This window comes from Gobio gobio (assembly GCF_949357685.1).
Source record: "Gobio gobio genome assembly, chromosome: 3".
Classification (NCBI taxonomy): Eukaryota; Metazoa; Chordata; class Actinopteri; order Cypriniformes; family Gobionidae; genus Gobio; species Gobio gobio.
This window is the reverse complement of record NC_137099.1, coordinates 24,303,078-24,326,329: the sequence shown is the minus strand read 5'-3', so window position 1 is coordinate 24,326,329 and position 23,252 is coordinate 24,303,078. Positions and strand designations below refer to the sequence as shown.

Sequence of the window (23,252 nt, the reverse complement as noted above, 5' to 3'; positions counted from 1 at the left end):
AATGAAAATCTTTCTCATGCAGAACAGCCATGTGGAATCAGATATTGGAATGGGAAAGCCTGCATCCTCGCTTGTGACTCCATCTTCAACACCCGACTGGTTTGAATTTGTGCAGATTAACCGACGAACAAGCGCTCCCCTTTTCCTTTTAAAACAATAATAGTAATAACGATCAACAAATACGTGAAATATGGCAATTTCTTTAGAGCAGCCAGGCATTCCGTTCTCCAGCTGCAATCCCTATTTCTAAAGCTTTCTCCCAAAATATGGTATATGTGGTGGGCTTTTGGCTTCATTTAGGAAATGTAACCTTTTGAAAGAAAACAATCCACTGCTTTGATGGCCTTTTCTGACACTGACACGCATGGAGACGTCTTCAGAATCAGATGGCATTCACACCATGATTCCCACATCAGTCGCATGCTCTGTTCATAGGCTCTGGAGATGATAAAGGTAGGCTGTGATTTCACAAAAATAGAGAGAATGAAAGAAAGAACAAGAAAGAAGGAAGGAAAGAAAGAAAATGGATATGGGATTTATATTTAGATATGTTGGTGACAGATATGCTGCCTGTTAAGATATGTAAATTCTGGACCTCAGAAGAGGCCAAACAAAGCAACTGATTAAAGGACATCTTGCATGTTATTTCTATACACTATAAAGATAGCAAGAAGTTCACACCTCAAGTAAAAAGCCAACATCTTGAAATGTCTTGGATAACTATTTGTAACAAATGAAATTGTCTTAAATATGTATAGGCAAGGCCTACATGTTAACAATCAAATTAAAAAAATACCAAATAGGCAACAAATCATGCATAGGCCTACATACAGATATAGCCCATACACATAGCATTCGTGTGTTTTGTTATGTATTTATTTATTTCTGCAGCCAAGTTATGAGGCTGTTGTACAATACCCATGGCAAATCAAACCTTTACTATTGTAATAATTATCATTAACATTAATGGCACTATTTGAACAAGGTGTAAAAAATATTTTTCTTATGCCTTCAGTACATTTCAGGGAACGATGTTTAATGGCTTCCTTGTGTTTCTTATAAGTGCGAATTCCAACCAACAGGAAATTCAACAGTTCAAAGATGTCCAAATCCTCTCCCATTCTCACTACGAACAAGCATAGTAACAGTTAAAACAAACTCTAGACTCAGAGCCACTAACCTTCAGTGTGTGCGCTAAATATAGCGCTTTTTTTTCCCAGGGATGAAGAATAGTTGGCCAACCATTTAATTTTCCTGCGGAGTCCGGAAGCGAGTGTCCCCGTGTTGCAAATCGGAACTTGTAAACAGGTCAGATTTTTATTCAGCCTGGTTGAAAACCTGTTAAAACGTGTCATATTGTGTAGTTAAGGTTGCAAATGTTTTAAAACACTGTCGTGCCCGTTTATTAGGAATACGTCCATTGCCGACGTCCATGTGTACGTGAACACACGTGGGTCATTGAGCAGCTCTAAATAGCACTGAAGCTAACACATGTTCATCAGATTTATGTTGTCTAATACGAGTCTTCATTGGAGTAAGGTTGTTAGAGGTCAAGGGTTTTATGTACTCGTTGGTTTTATACATATATTTATTATTTTGAACACTCTGAGTGTCCTGTTTTTACTGAATTTTTCAGGTTCCTAGTTAGCATAGTTTCCATGGCTTGTGGTCTATGTGTTGTTTATGCGTTAAAACTGTTGTGTTTATGATGTTTGGGATCGTTTTTATAGATTTTACCAGAAATCTCTCTCTCAGTGACTTATGTGTGGCTGTCAAACAGGCTAAATTTAAACAAATCCACTCGTGTTGTTGCTGTATACCTTATGGGCAATTGAGACCTAGAGAAGACAACAAAACAGATCAAAATAGGAATATAATGCACTGTTTTGGCCTAATTGCTATTCTCAAGAAGACAAAGCAGTAAACTGACAGTTTGACCAAAACTAAACAGTAGTTGTGCCTTATGTTTACGTCATTGCACTGTTATGAAAACAAAATCCTATCTATCTATCTATCTATCTATCTATCTATCTATCTATCTATCTATCTATCTATCTATCTATCTATCTATCTATCTATCTATCTATCTATCTATCTATCTATCTATCTATCTATCTATCTATCCTCTTTAGAGTTGAGAGGTCTGAAGTGGGTTTGCGTGAATGCTGACCAAACAATGAGAGGAATATTGTATATTGTATCCAAATTTGTATTTTGAGAATATTTGTCTTGTTACGAGGTGTTTATGGGCAGTGAATTAAATGTATGTTTCTTCCTGGAACATTCCCTTTCATCCCATATTTGAGTTGTTCAATGTCTCATGTGATGTAAAACATCATTTAATGACGACGAATGAAATGATCACATAATTAAGCAGTTATTTTTATGCAAGGTTTACTCATTAAAAATAATTTTTCAAAATGGTAATAATGTTTTATTTGTTGTGCTCTTAAAAGGGCTAAGTTCACCATTTAAGTACTGTATTGGTATGGGATACAACCGCAATTGAGTAATTCAGAAACTGTTCTTCTCAGCTTGTTTTGAGTGGGTAGATTTGATCTCATAAAAATATGGCATGCAGTTGTCCCTCACAGGACAAGTATTTTAATTGAAGTTTTCAAATAATCAGAATTATCTTGATTGCAGTATCAAGGCAAATAATTGATATTATTATTGTGAAATGTGAATTCAGCTATTTTAAATATGTCACAAGGGTATCTAGCGGGCTAAATTGTGAGAATGAGTTGTGATACTATTAGAAGAATCAGATAAGTAAAATAATAGTTTAATTTTCTGTTATTATTGCAAATTAATCTTGTTTGTTTAGCAAGGATTTTGTTTTGTAAAATAAAAAATAAAACATTTTCTTTTTGGCCCATACAAATGTTTCTAAAAATAATATAAAAATATTTTTAAATTTATTTTTGCCGATATTGGCATGAAAAAAGTAATCTTTATGGCCATTGGATGATTTCTCATGATGATGTTTATGGCTGGTCTGCTCTCTGTTTTAGGCTCGCCTTGAGATGTTCTCAGGGTATCTGGAGCGGGAGGACTATGAGGACGAGCTGTACCCGGATGAGGCGGACTCGGGTTTGTCTGACGCTGACAGCGAGCTGGAGTTCCGGCTCTATTCCCAGCTGCACTACAACGCTGAGATCCAGGAGGTCCGTGAGGACCAGAGAGAGGTCCAGACATCAGCACCACGGACTCAGCCACAGCAGAATTCCTTGCCTCCTGCTCCACCTGTAGATGTTATTGTGATTGACTCCGGCACAGATTGTATCACAGTGTCAGACAACACAGAGGAAGATGACAGCGTGTGTGCTAAAAAAGGTCAATCATCAAAATTCTGGAACAGGATGTTGCATCCCAAAAGCTTACCTTCACCCTGTCCACCACAAGTTCAAACATCTCCAGATGATATTGTGGTGTTGGATTCTGAATCAGATGAATCTATACCTCCTTTTGTGGAGGATCTGGATTCGGACTCGGACTCCGATGGACTGGAGAACTGGATGATTCTGGGTCGGGAGAAACAAGATGAAGATAAGAGCATCCAACTCAACCTCTCTATATCGGATAAACCAGGTAAGAAAAATTTAAGTTTAAGGCGACAAATAATAGTGCACTCAGTAATTTTTGCTTGGGATGCACGATATATCGGCCACCATATCGGTATCAATATGTTCATTTTTAATGTTATCGTTATCGGCCCGATAAGAAAATTTGGCCGATTATATTAAAGCAGATAAATAATGGATTATTTCTTTCAGCTGAGACACTTCAGATGCGCACTGTTCGCCATTATGGTTTTGAATTGCTTGAAATATCATTGGAATCACTTTAAAAAAGGAATATACAGTTAAGTGCAACATGTTCTGTCATATAGGCTACATAAAATTATAATGAGAACACAGGCTCTCAAAAATTATATTAAAATTTAGATTTAGATTTATTGGCCAATATATCAGCTTTCAAATATAAAGAATTATCAGCCAAATGTTCATATTTTCATTTGGGAGAAATATCATATTTCATATAAATTAGACGCATAGAAACAATTAAACGTTGTTCTGACGAATGTTTAAAATTATCCAGGTTAAGTTTTGCCAGTGGCATTTTTTTTATTACTTATAACAATGCAACTTTATTTCTTATTTTAAACCTTATCTAACAATGAAGTGTTTTAGGTGGAAATGGCCTTCCATGTATATAGACCAAAACCACAAGGGTGAATGAAAGAAATGTAAACAAACACTTGCAGACTGCACTTTTAAAGGGATAGTTCACCCAAAAATGAAGATTCTGTCGTCATTTACTCATCATGTCACTCAAAACCTGTACTTTCATTAAACTCTATAATTACCAACATTCTTCTAAATGAGTAAATTATGACACAATTTAAATTTTTAAGTGAACTAAGTATTTTGTATTTTGTTTGCACTTCTCTTTTCCATACTATGAATGCCTGACTAGGGACTATCAAGCTTAACAAATTACATAAAATTAGCCCATGTGACTTATGCATATGCTATGGCGTAAGAATTCATGACAGCCCAGGTTTGAATATGGGCAAGGGCAAATGACATTTGAGACCATGGTGTCTTTCAATGTTATTTTTATTTTTTATTGAATACATTTCTTATTTTTTTCTTTATTTCCTGGGTAGTGCTCCTATAACATCTGAATCATATTTGCACAAAAACCTGATATATGTTTACTGTTAAGAACCTGAAGAGTGTTTGTTAGTATGTGTTTATGTTAGTTATTCTGTGTGGATGGGCTGCCTAGAGGGTCCGCAGGCCAGAGCACCTGTGTTAATATAAGCACACATTTGTGTTTATCCCCAAAGCACTCGGTTGTATGTGCATAATCAGTGAATCTGATGTCTCGTCCTCTATTTGTTATAAAGTTACGATGCCGGTGTACCAATTGAACGAGTAGGTGTGTGCGTGAGCACATGCATCTGGCTTTACGTGTGTAAAGTTAATTTGCATGCGTGTGAGTACATGCAGGAAAAGCAATGAGGGAATATTTCTGTGTATGTAGAGGAAAAAAACAAACAAAACATAACAAACCTCCTGTCAGGGAGCATGAGCGAGGGAGAGAGAGACTTTAATCATAGATGAATAAAAATGTCTTTGCAAAATCTCTACAGATCTACACATTAGGTTAAAATGCAGAGCTCAGCAAAGCAGCAAACCTCTCTCCCTCTTTCTTTCTTTCTTTCTTTCTTTCTTTCTTTCTTTCTTTCTTTCTTTCTTTCTTTCTTTCTTTCTTTCTTTCTCTCTTTCCTTCTTTCCTCTCTTCCCTTTTTTCCCTCAGTCCTCCCTGAATGTGCTGTCCTCATTTCCATTCGTGGACTCCTTCCTGTTCCTATTATTCATTTTCTACTCTTTCTCCTCCTCTCTTTCTTTTTTTTATCTAGTTCTCCCCTTCAAATACAGAGCATTTCATTGTGTCTTTTCTCCCTCTTTCCCTCCATCCATCCATCCTTCCTTCTCTTGCTCTCTCTGGCTTATTTGAATGGTGACTGTGGTGGAGTCCGTGGGCTGGTATTTCTGCTCTGTCAGTCATGCCTCTCACACTCATGTGCAGAGGGGGCCTTCTCCTGCCCTGGCCTGCTTTTGTTACCCAGAGAGAGATTCAGTGGAGGATGAGAGAGAGAGAGAGAGAGAGAGAGAGAGAGAGGAGGGGTACAGAGGGATAAACAGAGGGTGGAGGGAGGAAAGGGGCAGCTCTCTGTCTCTCTTTTTCTCCTCTGTGTCTCTGATCTCTGGGGCTTGACCCCGCACTCCAGAACATGTGGGTCACACAAGGGAGGGGATCTGGGAGGAAGTGGCTGGAGAGGTTGCAGTCTGCATGTGCACTTACACGTCTAAAAGCCAGAGGTTTCCGTTGCCAGTTTAACTGTGGTAGAGCGGGACAAAAGGATGCTTGTTGAGTTGGGAGTGTAGGTGAGGGTTGAGACCACATTTTTACAAAAAATATGTGTGTTGATTGGACTCGAGAAAACGCATACCTACCATCAATGTTTTGTTTTTGTTTTAAACCAGGCCCCACAAATTCAATTGATAGCCATAATATATTTTTATCATGATATATTTATCATGTTGAATTTTTAAAAAATGTTTTTGTCTCTTATGCTCACCAAGGCTGCAGTTTTAATGAAAATGCTGTACTGTAATATAGTGAAATATATTTTTACAGTTTAACTGTTTTCTATTTTAATATATTATAGGATGTAATTAATCTGTGGCTGAATTTTCATCAGCTATTACTCCAATCTTCAGGGTCACGTGATCCTTCAGAAATCATTCTAATATGTGGATTTGGTGCTCAATATTTTTTTTTATTATCAACATTGAAAACAGTTGTGCTGCTTAATACTTTTGTGGAAAGCATGACTTTTTTTTCAAGATTCTTTGATGAATGGTTTAAAAGAACAGCATTTGTTTGAAATTTAAATCTGTTGTAGCATTATACATCTTCACTGCCAATAAAAATAATGCATTTTTCTGAATACAAGTAATAATTTCTTTTAAAAAAATCTTACTGACCCTAAACATTTTAACGATAGTGTATACCATATTCTAGAATTATATTTTGGAAGGGACACGTTTCTGTAGCTTAAACAGTAACTGATAAATGCCACATTAAATAAAAACATCTGTCAAATGTATAAATGTAAATTGGATGATATTTGACTGACTTTGAGATTATTGGCATTGTCCTATGACAGAAATCAACAAAAATGTTAGAAAACTGAAATATTTAAATAATATATACTAAATATTTTATAATTAAATAATTATTTAAAATCACAAAATTCAAATATTTGTGAGTGAATTTCATGTAAATTATTTATTTTCAATTTGATATGCAATATAATATATCATGTATATAATATAGTATAATATAGCCATAAGCAATAGGAATACACAGTCTACTACTAAGTCTGGAATATGAGGCCTAAAATGCTCAGCCCAATTGGTAAATATAGATGGAGTGAGCCTAGCTGTTCTGTTGGAATCAAAAATACCTCCAAAACACAGTATAGTGTGCATAGGGGGAAGTAAACACATTTTGATTTGTTAACATGTCCTGTCCTGTCATGGCTATATGCACTCTCCATAGGGGATGAGGAATTTGTGTTTAGTGTGATTGTGTTTGTGATACACTAGTAAAAAGCTTTAGACAGCAGTGACTAATTTCATTTGAGCACACAGACTCACACTCACACTCTCGCACAAATCCAATTCTCTTCAGTTGCAAGGTCTCAACTATGTGATGTGTCAGCCGAACAACATACAGTCCTATTGAGACACACGCACTCAAATCCAATTCTCTACAGTTGTTAGTGTTGCTGTTACTATATGGTAACACACACACACACAAATCGACAGAGGTTGATTTGAAGAATGGTACACATTTAGAGGACAAAAAAAACCTGAGAATGTTTGTGTGCACACGAGTGTTTATTATCAATTGAAGCGAGATTTTAATAATATATTTTAGATCATCCATCTATAGTAGCCTACTCTGACAGGAGGACAGTTGGGTGGGTGGAAAAGCATAACAACGGCACGATGAGACAAAAACATCCCTGAAATCCCTCCCAAATATCCTATTTGCCCTTACAGTCCAGCACACACACAGGTTGTGTCTCTGAATCTATCTGACTTTAGGATGGAGGGACGGAGGGGGGCCCTTGGACCCCACTCAAACGGAACAGACAAGAAATATGAGAGCCTCCAAAAAAGGAGGGGAATACTCAGCAAAGGGGGGCTCTAAACTTGAATTAGAGTTGTTGAGCCTTCCTCAGTGGTCACACTTTCTTTTTTCTTCCCCCTTTGTGCCTTTTTAATTTCCCTTTCCCCCTTTTTATCTTTTTTCCCCCCAGTGTTTTCCCTCCCCTTTTTGGTTCTGTCTGGGTTTTCGCCCTGTGAACACCAAACTTTGTCATTAGGTTGGACTAAAGCAGTGGCAGCAGATGGGCATTAGTTTAAGCTGAATGCAAGGGTGTTTGAAAGAGAAGTGTCTTTGAGTGTGTTTGATATACTGCAGGGCATATGCAAAGGTAAGACATTAGCTATCCGTCTCCCTCTCGTTTTTGTTTCAAGGGTTCAGAAATGGCATTACAGGTTCTTTAGTGTTGTTCGTAACGGTTTGTGTGAATCGTTCTGTTTTAAGCTCTCATTCTCTGTCTATTGTGACTCGACTGGCATCTTCAAAGTGGTAAACGTGGCCTTGTCGCCCACCGTATCCTATTGGGTGTCGTTTTCGCTTGCCGTCATCGCCTCGTTCTCTCTTTATCTCCATTTTTTTCCTTCCATTTCCCTCTCACTCTCTTTAATGAGGCCACACCCAGACTTCCTCGTATAACTGACAGCTGTCAGTCACTTTTGTCACCTTTCCCTTGCACTTTGACTTTTGCTATAATCTATATATAAATGTTTATATGGGCACCATTGTGAAGTTTATCTTTAAAGTATATTTATTTTAATGAGCCATTTAGCAACCAAGGGTGCATTTATTTATCAAAAATTCCGAAAAACAGTGATATTGTGTGAAATATTTTTACAATTTGAAAACTTTTTTATTTTAATTTATTCCTGTGATGCAAAGCTGCATTTTCAGCATGAGAATGTCACATGATCCTTCAGAAATCATGCTAATTTGCTGATATGCTCAAGAAGCATTTCCTATCGTTATCAATGTTAAAAACAGGGGTGCTGCTTAATATTTTTGTGGAAATCATGTTTTTTCGCAGGATTTTTTCATAATTATTGAACGTTCAAAAGAACAGTTTATTTAAAATGACAATGTAAATATATTTACTCATATTTGATCAATTTAATGCATTCTTGCTGAAGAAAAGTCATAATTTCTTTAAATAAATACTGACTCCAAATCTTCAAGCAGTAATGTGTGTGTGTACGTATGTATAATTTTATTTTTTGCTGTGAGAGAGCAGCAAAAGAGAATCATACAACATTGCATTTTTGTAGATGAGTTTATATTGTAGATTCATTTATATTGGAAATGCCAATGGACTTCTAAAACAAAATTGCTTATTGTGTGATATGGATGTAAAAACTGCAAATTTTTGCATTATTTTGGATTTTGATGTTCACAATGAATCTGAATTTGATTCTGAATTGAATGATTTTGCATTCAATTTCAGTAGAATAAATGCTATAAAACCTTTAACTGAATAAAACCTTTAACTCAAGGTTTCGTTAGACTGTACTTGGGTTTCCTTCCAAACGCATAAGCAACCTTAAAGTTAATTCCTCCATATTTATGTTTTATGTACTTTTTTCCACATTGAAATATGTGTGTTGAGAAGGGCTTGAAGGTGAGGTCTAAGTGAATATAAATGTGGTTGTTTTGAATACACAGTAAATAGAAGAGGAGAAGTGCATCATTATGGATGGGTCACAATGCTGTAGCTTGAGGCGGCAGCGATCGGGCTGGAGAAATGAGACCGTATATGTTGTGTAACTTCTGTTTCTGAGTGCTATAGAGAGTGAAGGTGTTTTATCTGCAGGATTTGTGAAGACTGCATACTGCTGCGTGATTCTAGCAGCTGTGTGTGTGTGTATGTGAGAGAGAGGCGTGGCAGCTGTGAGGTGATATGTGTCTGTAGGTCTGTGTGTGTGAGATTGGAGGGCTTTTTGAGTGTAAGTTTGTGTGTGTAAGACAAGTGATGCTGGTGTGTGTGTGTGGCAGGGATAGGCATCAACTCTTATCTGGGCACAGCAGTGCCACTTCATCTGAAACACCACACCCATTTCTCCACACGGTTTGTTTGAACAGACGCCATGTCCTCACAAACACACAGATTCGCCATAAAATCACAGCATGAGGCTGTGTTTTATCTATATTTTTTTAGATAAGATGTTTATTGGTTGGATTTTATTGTAGGAATATTGAATAATTACTTCATCTTTTTCACATCTAATTTTTCTTGAAAACATGATCTCAATATTATACTATAATGAAATAGGTCTTATTTACATTTATGAGAAACATCTAAATGCTGTCAGATATAGATGCATTTGTATGTATTTTGATCACAAGATTTATCAACTGAGATAAGTATGTCTTTATTTATTTGCATTGATATTGGTGCTGTATTGCGTTTCAAAATGTTAAATATAATTTTCCCTATCGTTTCCCAATAAATCAAGCCTTTCAACTTAGATGCACATGAGATGTTAAAATTATTTTCACTGTTCATATTTGAACTGTATGCATTGTAATAGTTTTTTTTGTAACCTAATTATGCATGTTTATCTAATTCTGTTTCCGAGCGCGCACACACAAACTCTATTGTATAATAGTCAAATATCATTACAATCCATTGATCAGTGATTTTATAACTGGAGTCATCTGTTTTCAAGGACAGTCTAACAAGCTGTCAAAAGGCCCCATTTTTATTTTTATTCAAACTGTATATATTTTCCTCTATTTAGATCTACAAAGGTATAGTTGTCCATCTGTCACACTGTATGTAGTGCCTAAATTCACTTTTATTACTTTTTGGGGTGTATTTTATTTATTTGTTTTTACAAACCCTTTAATGTTGCCAATGTATCAGTTGTCATGCTTAACATTAAAAAAATTATAGTTTCAATATTTCAATATCAGTGATTCCCTATGGTCAGATTTGTATCATTATATTTTTTTTCCCCCACATATTTTTTTACATTAAAAAAGTATGCTTAAGTGATTGCAAATGTTTCACATCTTATTTGAACCATTTTGTCAGGACAATTCTCTTTATCAAAAAATAAAAAATAAAAGTAGTGGAAAAACGACTCACTGAACTTTTCCCTTAAATCGAGAGAATCTCATCAAACTTTTCCAAGAGATTGTAATTTTTCATCGGATCGACATCCGGCTTCTCTGAGAAAAGAGCATTTCCATCAGCTCTTTCTTCACGAATGGCCGGTGAACTACGCTATGAGTGTGGGCAGTGTAATCCTGTTTGAAAGGTCTGCGTGTGTTCCTGGTTGGACGTCTGGCGTTTTGGGTGGGCTCTGCATGGGACAGCAGGTATCCTTAATCATGTTACGGGGTGCGGGGTGTATTTTTGAGAAGGGGTTAGCTGGCAAGCTCCCATCCCAATTTCATACTAAATGGTCACACACCAGGTTTGATTAGAGAAGGCAAGGCCGAGGTACCCAGCCTTGCTCCATTGTCATAGTTTCTGTCATTGGTGCAGAGCGGCAGGTCTGTGCATTTAAACCGGCCGTCATTTTTCTGTTGGAGGAATTATTCACTCCATTTTCAGCAAGTTTTATGTATGAAACGAATAAGTATTTAGTGTGAATAGACTCAACTTTTTTTTGTCAGACTTTACTTTGTCCCACATACACTATTATAAAATATTTTAAATATAATACATGCATTACATTTATAACAAATGAGCGTTTTTTTTTTTAGTTTTTTTGTTGTATGAAGATTTACCTATTCACCAATGATTATAAATGCCTTAATGAAGTTATCATAATGTATTTATTAATATATTTTGTGATGGCGGGTTAAATCTGAATGTTGTGTCTGTTCCTCTGTGATTATCTTCACCACACAAAGATGCAGCGTTGTCCCGGAAAACCTCAAGTCCAACATCTGTGTTTGTTTTTGCAGGTGCTCATTTGGTTTGATGCGAACGTTTTTTTCAATATAGAATTTTGTGTGGGCTGTTTTCAGACAAAGTGTAGTGGAAAAAAGTCCCCCCCACCTACTAGCTTCTGTTGTAAAAATCCACATGCCAAATGTATTTTTTTTTTTTCAGAATTATTTAAATGTGATGACAAGATGGTGGTCAAAAAAAGCAAATGCATATTTTGTTTTTCTTAAGAAGAGGAATTGAGACCATGGAAATTCATGTTTGGCTTTGTGTCCAGAGGTGAGGGGCATAAGAGCGGGGTTTCGAAACCACTTCTGTTGGTATGGCACTGAAACGATGTAATTAACCCCCAAAAATACATAAATGAGTTACTTGGGTCGTAGAATGAATATAAAAGGATATTATTTATCCACATTCAGAGTAATATTGTAATATATGTTAAACTTCATTTAAGTGTAATCCCAGCCAGGATATTACGGTTAAAAATTCCAGGCCTGTGGATATTGTCATTTCATCTTGTCTTTTATAGTCTGTCTTGATTATCATTCTGAGGTACTGGCCCTCATAAGTTGTGTGTCGGTGCGGGAGAAACTTCGGTGAGGGGAGAAAGGTAATTGCAATTACCAATAAAATTCATTATAATTAAGCAGTCATTTAATATAAAATCAAATTATTGCCTCAGCGACAGAGGACGGAGGCACCCCGGTGAGACCTGATTAATTTTTTTTTCTCTCCCTTTCAGCACAACTGTAACTTTTAAATCACTCTGTCTCTTTGGGTGGGGTGTTTGGGTAAGGGGTATTTATTAAAGCTGAGCCAATATGATGATTAGCTAGTATTTATTAGACTGTAGACTATTAGATTATAGATTATTAATATAATTTAATTAGAGAAAATGAAGCGGGTAAGTTCTGCCTGTGTTACGAATCTTGTGGCCTCTTTGTTAAGTTGGTCTTGTGGATGTATTTCTAAAGGTTAAGTCTTAGAAAACTGATATTGTTATACAGCATCTTAGAGCACGGATCATTGTAATGTTTGAAAACAAAAAAATATGATTTGTCTTCTGTACAGGACCCAGTCACTTCATTTATATTACCGCTATCAACCAATTCTCAAAAGAAATCTGATTTTATGTGAAATATTAAAGTACAAAAGTAGGTAAAACTGTCCTAGTTATGCAGGTTACATGTATTTACTATATTAATAAGTCAATTATGCATATTTACAAGCAACCTGTTAATAATACTCAATACTTATCTGTGTAATTACATTGTAACAAACACATTAAAATAAAGTGTGACCCAAAAGTAAAATTAAATTACTATCACACTGATCTCTGTACAAAAGATATTCAGAAAAATATGGATGGCCGCCTACCTACAATAAAAACTTTCTAGGTCAATATTACCACAGTATTCCATATTACTTTCCAAATGCATCAGTGTAGATGATTGATATTCACTTGAACAGATGTGGTTCTTAAATATCTACCCCAAAATACTCTTGATTAAGTTCTGAAACTATGAAAAAGTGTCATTGGAAAGTCATATTCATGATATTTATTTTACCTTTACAGACATGTTTTGTTTATCTCATTTATTTCTCTTGCTGTGACTGTACTGATCTCTCCACTCAGCGGAGGGATGTTTGTGTGTGTGTATCTATTTGTATGCCAGTCAGTCTGTGTCTCACTGTTACTAATCTCTCAAGCCTTCTTAACTCCCTTAGGGACCTTCCGGAAAACGCCACCTCACTATTATTAGGGTCTCTTTTGCATATTGAGGGAGTTGCTCTCAATCGTGTATGTGTGAGGGAGAGAGTGAAAGTGCGCCATGTGCAGCAAAAGTTTTCCTTTTTGTTGAGCCAACTGTTAAACCAATCTCGTGACATCAAAAACAACTACTTTACTTCTCTAGTATGGTTGCTGTGAGGCAGAAAGAAAGAACCTAAAACATTGTCAGTTATTAATGCTCCTTAAGATACCATATTTACCACAGCTCTTCCATTGTAATTGAGTTAACTGGTATTTAGACTACAGTAAATTCAGGTAAATCAATGGCTCCATATTACCATTGTTACAATGTTTAACTTTTATTTATTTTTATTTACTTTATCTTACATTTTTTTTAAATAAATAAATTATTTAATTGAATTTTGGTCAGTTTCTAATGCCCCTTTAATTTATTTTTTAAGATTTTTTAAAATATGTTTTAATGTATTTATTTTTAAAAATATATTTAAGGTATAAACCACATTCTCATAATTCTTGCATTATAAGTTAACTGGTATTTGTAATAGGGCTACAATAAATCCATAATTTGGGTCTACATTGCCATAGTTACCATGGTTAATGTTACTTTTTAATGTTGTTTTTTAAAAATATATTTTATTTAGATAATTTTTTTTCTGATAAAATATTCAATCTGAGACCTTGCATTTTGACTTGCACCTTTTCACAAGGGTTCTAGTCTCATTTAATATTTTAATTTAATATCTGCTTTTCTCGTCTGAGGGTCGATCATTGGTTTGATATGCTTATAAGAATAATTTATTTCTCGTACAAATGTTTGGTCTCTGTGTAATTTACTTTAAGTAACTTACTTTTTAGAAGGTGACATTATGTATTTGAACCACACAAATGCTTGCCTAATGTTTTAAGATGTATTGTTATTCACTGAAGGCGTTGGAACCCTCATAGATTTCTGTATTTCATACGATGATATAAAACGTATCAAATAATCCTCCAACATGCAGAAATAATGAAACCCGCTTTCATCCGCTGGGATTTTAAGCTTGAAAATTTCTAGTCATAACTCGTAATGACATGGAGATGTAAAGCTTTGAGTTTCGTCTGCTATCTAATACAGCCCAAGCATACAGTTGGTTTAGCTGTGATAGCTGACAGTGGCGCTCAAAACCTGGCAGTGTAGATTTTGGCTTCATTGGTGGAATGAGGCCGATATGTTCATGCGGCGACTGTCGGGAAGCCATTTCTCTTATATCATTCCACTTCTTCTCCCATTTTCTGTCACTGCGATTGCTGCATACGCCAGGCATATTGGCGGTTTATCTTTCCACTAACATCCAATAATGTTTTTGCTAGCTATCATCCTCATTATCACATAAGCAGGGATTTTTATCATAATATTATATAAGATGAAGCCTAAACATTTCTCAGAGTAAATAATAGCTGTACCAGCAGGAATGCTGTTGAAAAGTGAAGTGAGCATCGCAGCTCCATGTACGCTTACAGATATGCATTTTTTTTGTCCTTTTATAGTTCAATAGCCCCATGATAATTTAGCAGATCATCATGAAAAGAAAAATGCACAGAAGCGCTGGATTTTTTGGATAGTAGATGTCTATTAGCTTTGAGGCCATAGAGTAGAGCAGATCTACACATTTAAAAGAAACCAGAAATAGTGATGACTCATCCTGTGCGCTACACATTTTATCCAATCAGTTGCTCTCTAGAATGAGAACCCCCCCTCCACCCCAAATACCTCCTGCCTCTGATTAGCAAGTAGCAAGTCATTATTCATGACTGTGACAGAACTAATTCCTATTGGCTATTAACAAATGGGATGTAACCATCATTATATACCACCCAAACCTCCTTTTACAAAAGGAAATAAATCAACACAGAAAAGAAAAATACACGTCAAGTGGTTTGACCTAGGCTGCAACCGAAATCGCGTACTATGTGAGTAGGTACTACATTTGAATTTGAACGAACTTTGCGACCGTTAAAGGATTAGTTCACTTTTAAATAAACTTTTGCTGATAATTTACTCACCCCCATGTCATCCAAGATGTCCATGTCTGTCTGTCTTTCTGCAGTCGAAAAGAAAGTAAGATTTTTGATGAAAACATTCCAGGATTTTTCTCCATATAATGGACTTCAATGGGCTCCAAACGGTTCAAGGTCCAAATGACAGTTTCAGTACAGCTTCAAGGGGCTTTAAACGATACGAAACGATACCAGAAGATTGGGTCTTATCTAGCGAAACGATCAGTTTCTGCGAGAAACCGAGCAGTATTTATGCTATTATTTTACCTCTTATCAGACGAACGTGATCATCTCTGAGCTCAGCCATAACTTCCGCTAAGTGAGGTCAAAATACGAGCGTGGTCATAGATATATCGATCATAGATTCCTCATTCTATTGATCTGTGCAAGCGCTAATGAGGTATCTACGTATACATCTATGACCACGCTCGTATTTTGACCTCACTTAGCGGAAGTTATGGCAGAGCTCAGAGATGATCACGTTCGTCTGATAAGAGGTAAAATAATAGCATAAATACTGGTCGGTTTCTCACAGAAACTGATCGTTTCACTAGATAAGACCCTTATTCATCGTCTGGTATCGTTTAAAGCCCTTTGAAGCTGTACTGAAACTGTCAAAAACTGAGAAAAATCCTGGAATGTTTTCATCAAAAATCTTAATTTATTTTCGACTGCAGAAAGAAAGACATGGACATCTTGGATGACATGGGGGTGAGTAAATTATCAGCAAAAGTTTATTTAAAAGTGAACTAATCCTTTAAAAAAGCATGTTCTATATAGTATGAATGAATGTAGTATGAATGTGATCCGGACGTACTACATCCGCCATGTTGTCGTTATCATGTGACCTACCAGCGTCAATTGCGTCCCATCATCTCCATTCATAAATCGTCTCCCGTGGCCTCATGGGATAGTAAAGTATCCATAGTATGCACACTTCAGAATCTCGTCGGATGTAGTAGGTCATCCAGATACTTTTCGACTACTGTTTTTCGAATACTATGAATTCGGACATACTACTCTGTTGGCGTACTGTTTTTTGCATACTATATAGTAGAGAAGTATTCGATTTCGGACGGAGCTCTTTATTGACAAATGGTTTCAATCACATAATACTCTCTTCTCTGCACACTTAAAACTCTAAACGAAAGTGATCATGTAGCCCCTGAATCCCTTCCCAAAGCATTTTCCAAACTGTATAGACTATGGTGATTCTAATTTTGCTGTTTTGTTTGGCAATTCTACACTAAAATGAAAACCTGTGGTAAGACTTCACTTTATCTAATATTTTGGAAATGGAAATGTTTTGACACATTTTACCCAAAAGCTATATATTAAAAGGATTGCGAACCCATAGATGGAAATTCTGTCAACATTCACCCTCACATCATTCCAAACCTGTACACATTTCTGCAAACTGAGATATTTTGAGAAACGTTTTGGGCCCCATTGACTTTCATTGTATAAAAACATTAATTGAAACATTCTTTCAAATATCTTATTTTGTGTTCCACAGAGTAAAGAACGTAAAACAGGTTTGAAATGACAGTAGGGTGAGTAAATGATGACAGTCAATCCCCCAGAATTATACCTCTAATAGCTGTACATGAATTTTGCTACAGTCAAGGTAACATTCCGATTCAAATTAATGTCACAGTGCCGAACATCTTCGTGTAGGGTGTACCAAATGAGCACATAATGTCCTGCGCCCTCCAGAGTGAGGAGGGCAAAGTGATGCTCACTTTTGAATAGATTTCGCTGTCTATCTGTCTATCTCCTTTCTCCCTTCTCCCCTTGCACTGTTCCTCTCTCTCGTTTTCCTGAAGTGCGGTGATCAATAGTAATTGGGTTGCCGCTGCTGACCAGCTTAGTGGCCCGGCGGACCAGCAGAAGGAGAAATGGAGAGTGTTTACGAGGTACTGAGCGTGACTGACTTTCCTCCGCAAATCTCTCCATATTTATTCAGCATTAGGCCTAATCTAAAAATCTTTCTTTCTCAACCCCCTGTTTTATATATATATTTTTATTTTCCGCTTCTTTCCCTCTCTGTCTCTGTCATGCACGAAAGCGAGAGAGAGAGAGAGGGGTCCGGAATGTAATCCTTTTTGAGGCTAAACCACCGGTACTCTTTGATGGCATATTTAATAGATTTTTCCCATAAAGGCTTTTCCTTAAGTGACTACATTCAAATAGAGAGGTATTAGTAAGGGCATTAGGCATACGTTAAGGTGTATTAAAGAAACCTCCTGTTGTTCATATAAATACGTTCAATTCAATTTGCAGATCCCTTTGGGTGTAATTGGATTTTCTGATGTATGGTGCAAGGGCACTTTAGGGTTATATTATATATTCACCCTACTTGGTAAAGCTTCCTCTGACTGTGGCACATTTTATGGTAGTCACTTTGTAAACAAAAATGCACACAAACTTAGCATTAGAAATTAGCACTGGCAACACAATATTTCCTAAGATATCTTGAGAATTGTGTTAGAATTATTTCGATAATATAATGTTTTGGCTTTGGAAATACCATGCGAATGCTCTTGCTTCCTTTTTATATGTACATGAGAATCATCATGTAATGCTGCTTTTGTGCACCAAATATTACAATGACATCAGTGCTGTTGGTTCGATTTTTGAATGGTGAACATTTTAATATAGTAGTTTGAGCTTCATTAGCTACAGAACAGAAGTTTGGCCAAGGTGAAAAAAGTTATGATGTTTGAGTAATAAATCATGTGTTGCTGTATTTATTTTGGTACAAAACTTGTACAGCACATCAAATGTATATCAATGTGGCATTAATATGCCTGTTCATCCTTTGGAATTTTTTCAAATATTAAGCTTTGTGTTGAAGTACTGTAAAAAGAAAATCACCAACAAATTCTCAGTTTTTGCTTATTTAAAAAGTTTGTCAAGACTGAACTACGGCTGACAAGAATTCACAGATATTTAGGGCCCTATGATTTCTGCAATGCATAAGAGATCGCAGAATGCAGTCATTAAATCGTAATTTTCATCTACTGCACATACTCAAGCGTGCATTGATGCTCATGGTGTTTTCCCAGTCTGGTGTCTCACTTTAGGAGGGCGCTCCACATCAGCTTCATCTCCAGAGCTACTCTGAGAGTTCATTTCATGAACTTTTAAGATTTTCATTTAAAGGGGCTATATGTAATAATTTTCATGTATTAATCACTTTTTTATTGCCAATGTGTGAACAGCTTGTAAAAAACTTTTAAAAAACGATACCTTCCCCCAACTTCCTAGGTTGTCTATGAAAGCCTGTAGACACATGCTCCCGAGGGACTCTCTTCCGTATATGAAACGAATGCTTATACAATGTTCAGGATAATGCCGAAAGAGCTATTCTGTACTGTAATGTTAATATGTCAACTAAAGTTTTGCCATGCCTAATAGAGATTTATTATTTATTTGGTTACCATTGTGGTGTTGAGGTGAGCTTGTGCTTAGGTTGTGAGTAGCTGCCGTACACACACATGCATGTTCCAAGATTGTTTGAGAGGGGTAACTGATGACTAAATGTAGATTGCGGGAACTGAATCAAACTAATTTCGTTTTATAAAAATTAATAACCAACACAACACTTATTCACATGCTAAGTGAAGTGTAACTTTTGATACATGTAACGATCAAGTAAAACACTTGCCCTCTGGCATTAGCAGTTACAGCTCATTGAGAACAGACTTATTTCACATAGTCACCCACAGCCTAACCACAAGGTCTACACTTCACAACAATGGTAACCTCAAAAATCGACATAACATAAACTCTTTTAGGTGTTAAATATAACCACCAAACAAAGGTCTTTCCCTTTACTAAAAAGCACATTAAACAGCACTCAATTTCAACATTTACTCTCCTTATCTATCCCTATGCAAAGCATGCTGGGAACTAGAAATACACTGCCCAGTTCAGTCAGCGCAACAGAAATGATTCATGTAGTGAATCACACAAATGGTTTAGGTTAACTTAACATGTTACAAATTTAATTTCATTTAAAATTGATTGTAAATGGCAATTAAGTAAAAAACTAAAGATTTGTGTCTTATTTTATATAAAAACGTATTTTATTTTAAAGGAATAGTTCACCCTTAAATGAAAATAAAGCCATCTTTTACTGCAGTTGTTCCAATGCCCCATGTCCTTCTATCTTTTTCGGAACTCAAAAGCAGAATTTTTTTTAAATAGTCCTGCACGTGCTCCTTCCTATAATGGCAGTGGATAGCGACAAGGCTAAAACATCACAAAAAAATATACAAAAGTATCACGCAATGATACAGGGAGACGCGGGCCATTTATGGAAAGTGTTCAGGAGGCATACTATAAGGTTTCGCGAGAAAGAAACTGTGTTATTCAGTCAAAATACTGAGCTCGGCTGTTACTCTGTGCACGTTCCTGTGAGTGTGTGCGAGCCTTCAGCAACCTTAGGCATTGGAACAACAGCAGGGTGAGTAAAAGATGGCTTTATTTTCATTTCAGGGTAAACTATCCCTTTAATAAACTGAGCAAATAGCTAGAATATTTTTTTGGAGTGTATAGTCTCACATAGCCAGATCTATATAGTCCTATGGCGATGATACACAGGGCAACTTTTTCAGCAATGTTACTAGGCAATATTGCTGTCAACGGGCAACCAGGTAAGACACAGGGCCCATGACCGATCTAAAGTATCCAGATAGAAATTTGTTGCCCATTCCGAATGGGAAAGTGGCCAAGCAACATTGCTTTGTAACATTGCCCAGCAACATTGCTCAAAAAAGTTGCCCCATGTATCATCACCTTTATAGCAGGGTTTCTCAAATCCGATCCTGGAGGGCCACTGCCCTGCAGAGTTTGGCTCAAACCCTGATCAAACTCATTTACCTGTGATTTTTCTAGTGATCCTGAAGACCTTGATTAGCTCAGGTGTGTTTGATCAGGGTTGGAGCTAAATTCTGTAGGCACTGGCCCTCCTGGGCAAGATTTGAGGAACCCTGGTCTATGGTCTCAAATATACTTTATAATCAAATAGGGGTGGGCGATAGGGCTGAACGATTTTGGAAAAAAATCGAATTGCGATTTTTTTTTTAACCAATATTGCGATTGCGATTTAATATGCGATTATTTTTTAAACTCTTTATCTTCTGTATTATTCAGCAATACATCATTGTATAGTAATGGTTAGGGGTGCACCGATCCGACTTTTTCAGTCCCGATACCGATACCGATGCCTGGGCTTTGTGTATCTGTCGATACCCGATACCGATCCGATACTATTGTTGAATTAATAATAAACTGTATATCTTCCACCTTATACCTTCCTTGAAGAGACTAAAGGCACTAGGGGTGCACCGATCCGACTTTTTCAGTCCCGATACCGATACCGATGCCTGGGCTTTGTGTATCTGTCGATACCCGATACCGATCCGATACTATTGTTGAATTAATAATAAACTGTATATCTTCCACCTTATACCTTCCTTGAAGAGACTAAAGGCACCAGACTTTACTAACTAAACATAACTAAGACAAAATAACAGATGAATGTAAAGTGTTGAATTCTTATTTATTTAAAAAACAATTGTGCTTTCAAATCTAAAATAGAATGTAATCAAACTTCTTTAAATAAATAAAATGTAGCAGTGGAAACAAAAAACAGTGTATTGGTCAAACATACAATAGTAATCTGACAGTTACCAAACATTTTTTACACTACAGATCATTGTTTTGGTATATAATCATATCAATATTAAAAAGTAGCATTACAAATTAACAAATAGTCTTAATTTTCTGCCATATGCAATTTAATAAAAATGATCAGCTAGCTAATAACAACTTTGTTCTGGTTTCACCTCCCTCCTGTCTAAATGATTGTAGGCTAGGCCTATTTATTTTACTACACATTGTCAACAGAAATAAGCTGAAATACTGTCGATAATTAAAAATAATTCTTACTACCCACTCTTGCTTAATTGGGTAAGCACTTGTGTTCTCATTTCAGATGCGTTCTGAGTAAATTAATTAACTGATTCATGAGTTCAGTGTTGGACAGATCAGTTGTTCTGGCCAGTCGTTAAAATGATTCTGTTCAAATGAGTCATCAGGTCACGAATCGGACATTAGCAGACACGTTGTGTGTGAATCCCGTCTGTAAGAACATCGCGAAAGATGTCAACACAAAGAAAACACTTCATAACTGAATAAAATTTGTCTCCCGTTTATTGAAAGTATGCTTTATGTCAGCTGGTAAGAGAAGAGGCAATGTTTTTTGAGCGCAATTCACAACCAGCGAGATTTCAAGGACAAATTTGTCCGAATGTGTCACGTGCAACATGGTTTCGGTCTTCCGACCTTTTGATTTGGATTAATATGTGAAATATGAGAGAGCTAACGCTGATTATTTTGAAGACCCAGAGAGTGTGCGCGGGGGAGGAGCTCTCAGATCGGTCTCTCTGTCACTCAGTCACGAGCGCAGAATCTGTTCTACATCGCTCGTAAATCACAATAACTCATCAAATTAGGCTTTGGCGGCCGTCAAAAAATGTTCAATGCAGGAAAAACCCTGACTTTGCAGTAATACCACCTCCCCTCGAAACATTTAAGTTACTTTGCAGACATTGCGAACTAGTTCGCGTGGCAAGCGTGAAATATCTCCTCCACACAGCCGAGTCTCTTCTAGCATGCGACACACGTGAAGCTGACGAATGACGTCGGTTCTGCTGCGACGGAAAAAAACACCTGGATCGGCTTGTGGATCTGTTCATTTTTCCGATCCCCGATCCAGCTATTTTGTCAGTATCGCGGCCGATATCCGATCCTAATATCGGATCGGTGCACCCCTAGTAATGGTGGAAATCTTTAATCGGTACCTCACGATCCGATTCCGATTCTGGGAGTCACGATCCGATTCCAAAACAATTCTTGAACTTTTTCCTTATTAATTAATCTTATTAATTTATTAAAAACTTAAAATGTTTTTTATTATGATATATGTAATTATAAGCTTTTTAAAATAACTAGGACATTATAACATTTTAATTAAAACAATTGCATGTTAATAATTTTAAATATATAAACTAATATAGCTGCAAAACATAAGCTAGTAAATCATAAAGAGGAACAAAAAGCATATTACAAGCAATGAACAAAGAGTGCTTTCAGTATTTAAGAGTGTCTGAACTGTGAGTGATTTTTCTCTTTCTCATTTTTACTGTTGTTTGATTATTAATCATGACATCATCATAGAGAGCGGGAGACCTGCATTCACACTAATGCACAGATCTCTTTTGAAATATAAGATGTTTTTGCCCTGTCTGATTAATTCATTAAGACATTACTGACGGTGTTTACATTAATTTTGCGTCATAAAAGCATTTTGAGACTCACACAGACGCGTGCTCGCGAGCACTCTTCACAAAGCGCCGCGTGAGCATTTGAAATGGAAAACCTTCTGTCAGTGAGTTACTTATTTTTAATATACAAGCACACTGCATTCCTAACGACATGAATGAAGCCTCCGTTGAGCGTTTGTAAGGAAAATACCGGCGGGCGAGAACACACTCTGTAAGCGTGACATAAAAGCTAAGTTTTTCACAGCGCATATCCTGTGCAAAGTAGCCTGCGAATGTCATTGCGATTCGCGCCGTCAACCGTTCCGGACGTTATGAAATATTATTTTATGGTTCGTGTGTGATTGTGTGTGTGTGTATGTGTGAGAAAGAGAGAGATAATGGAAGCAATCAGAATACGGGTGTTTCTAAAACACACGCAGCGCCACCACACACCTGCAGTTAAAATCTTAGCTCAGAATCGATC

General features: G+C 36.5%; 1 protein-coding gene across 1 annotated transcript in view; it reads left to right on the top strand.

Moving 5' to 3' along the window:
• Window positions 1–1,262: 1,262 nt before the first annotated feature.
• The window catches only part of zcchc7 (zinc finger, CCHC domain containing 7), a 69,973-nt gene continuing 47,983 nt past the window's right edge, over window positions 1,263–23,252 (top strand). Inside the window, exons 1-2 of the mRNA XM_079812033.1 lie at window positions 1,263–1,308; window positions 3,015–3,591. Of these exons, the coding sequence (XP_079668159.1) occupies window positions 3,027–3,591 (565 nt within the window). The 5' untranslated portion in view covers window positions 1,263–1,308; window positions 3,015–3,026. The remainder of the gene's footprint in view (window positions 1,309–3,014; window positions 3,592–23,252) is intronic.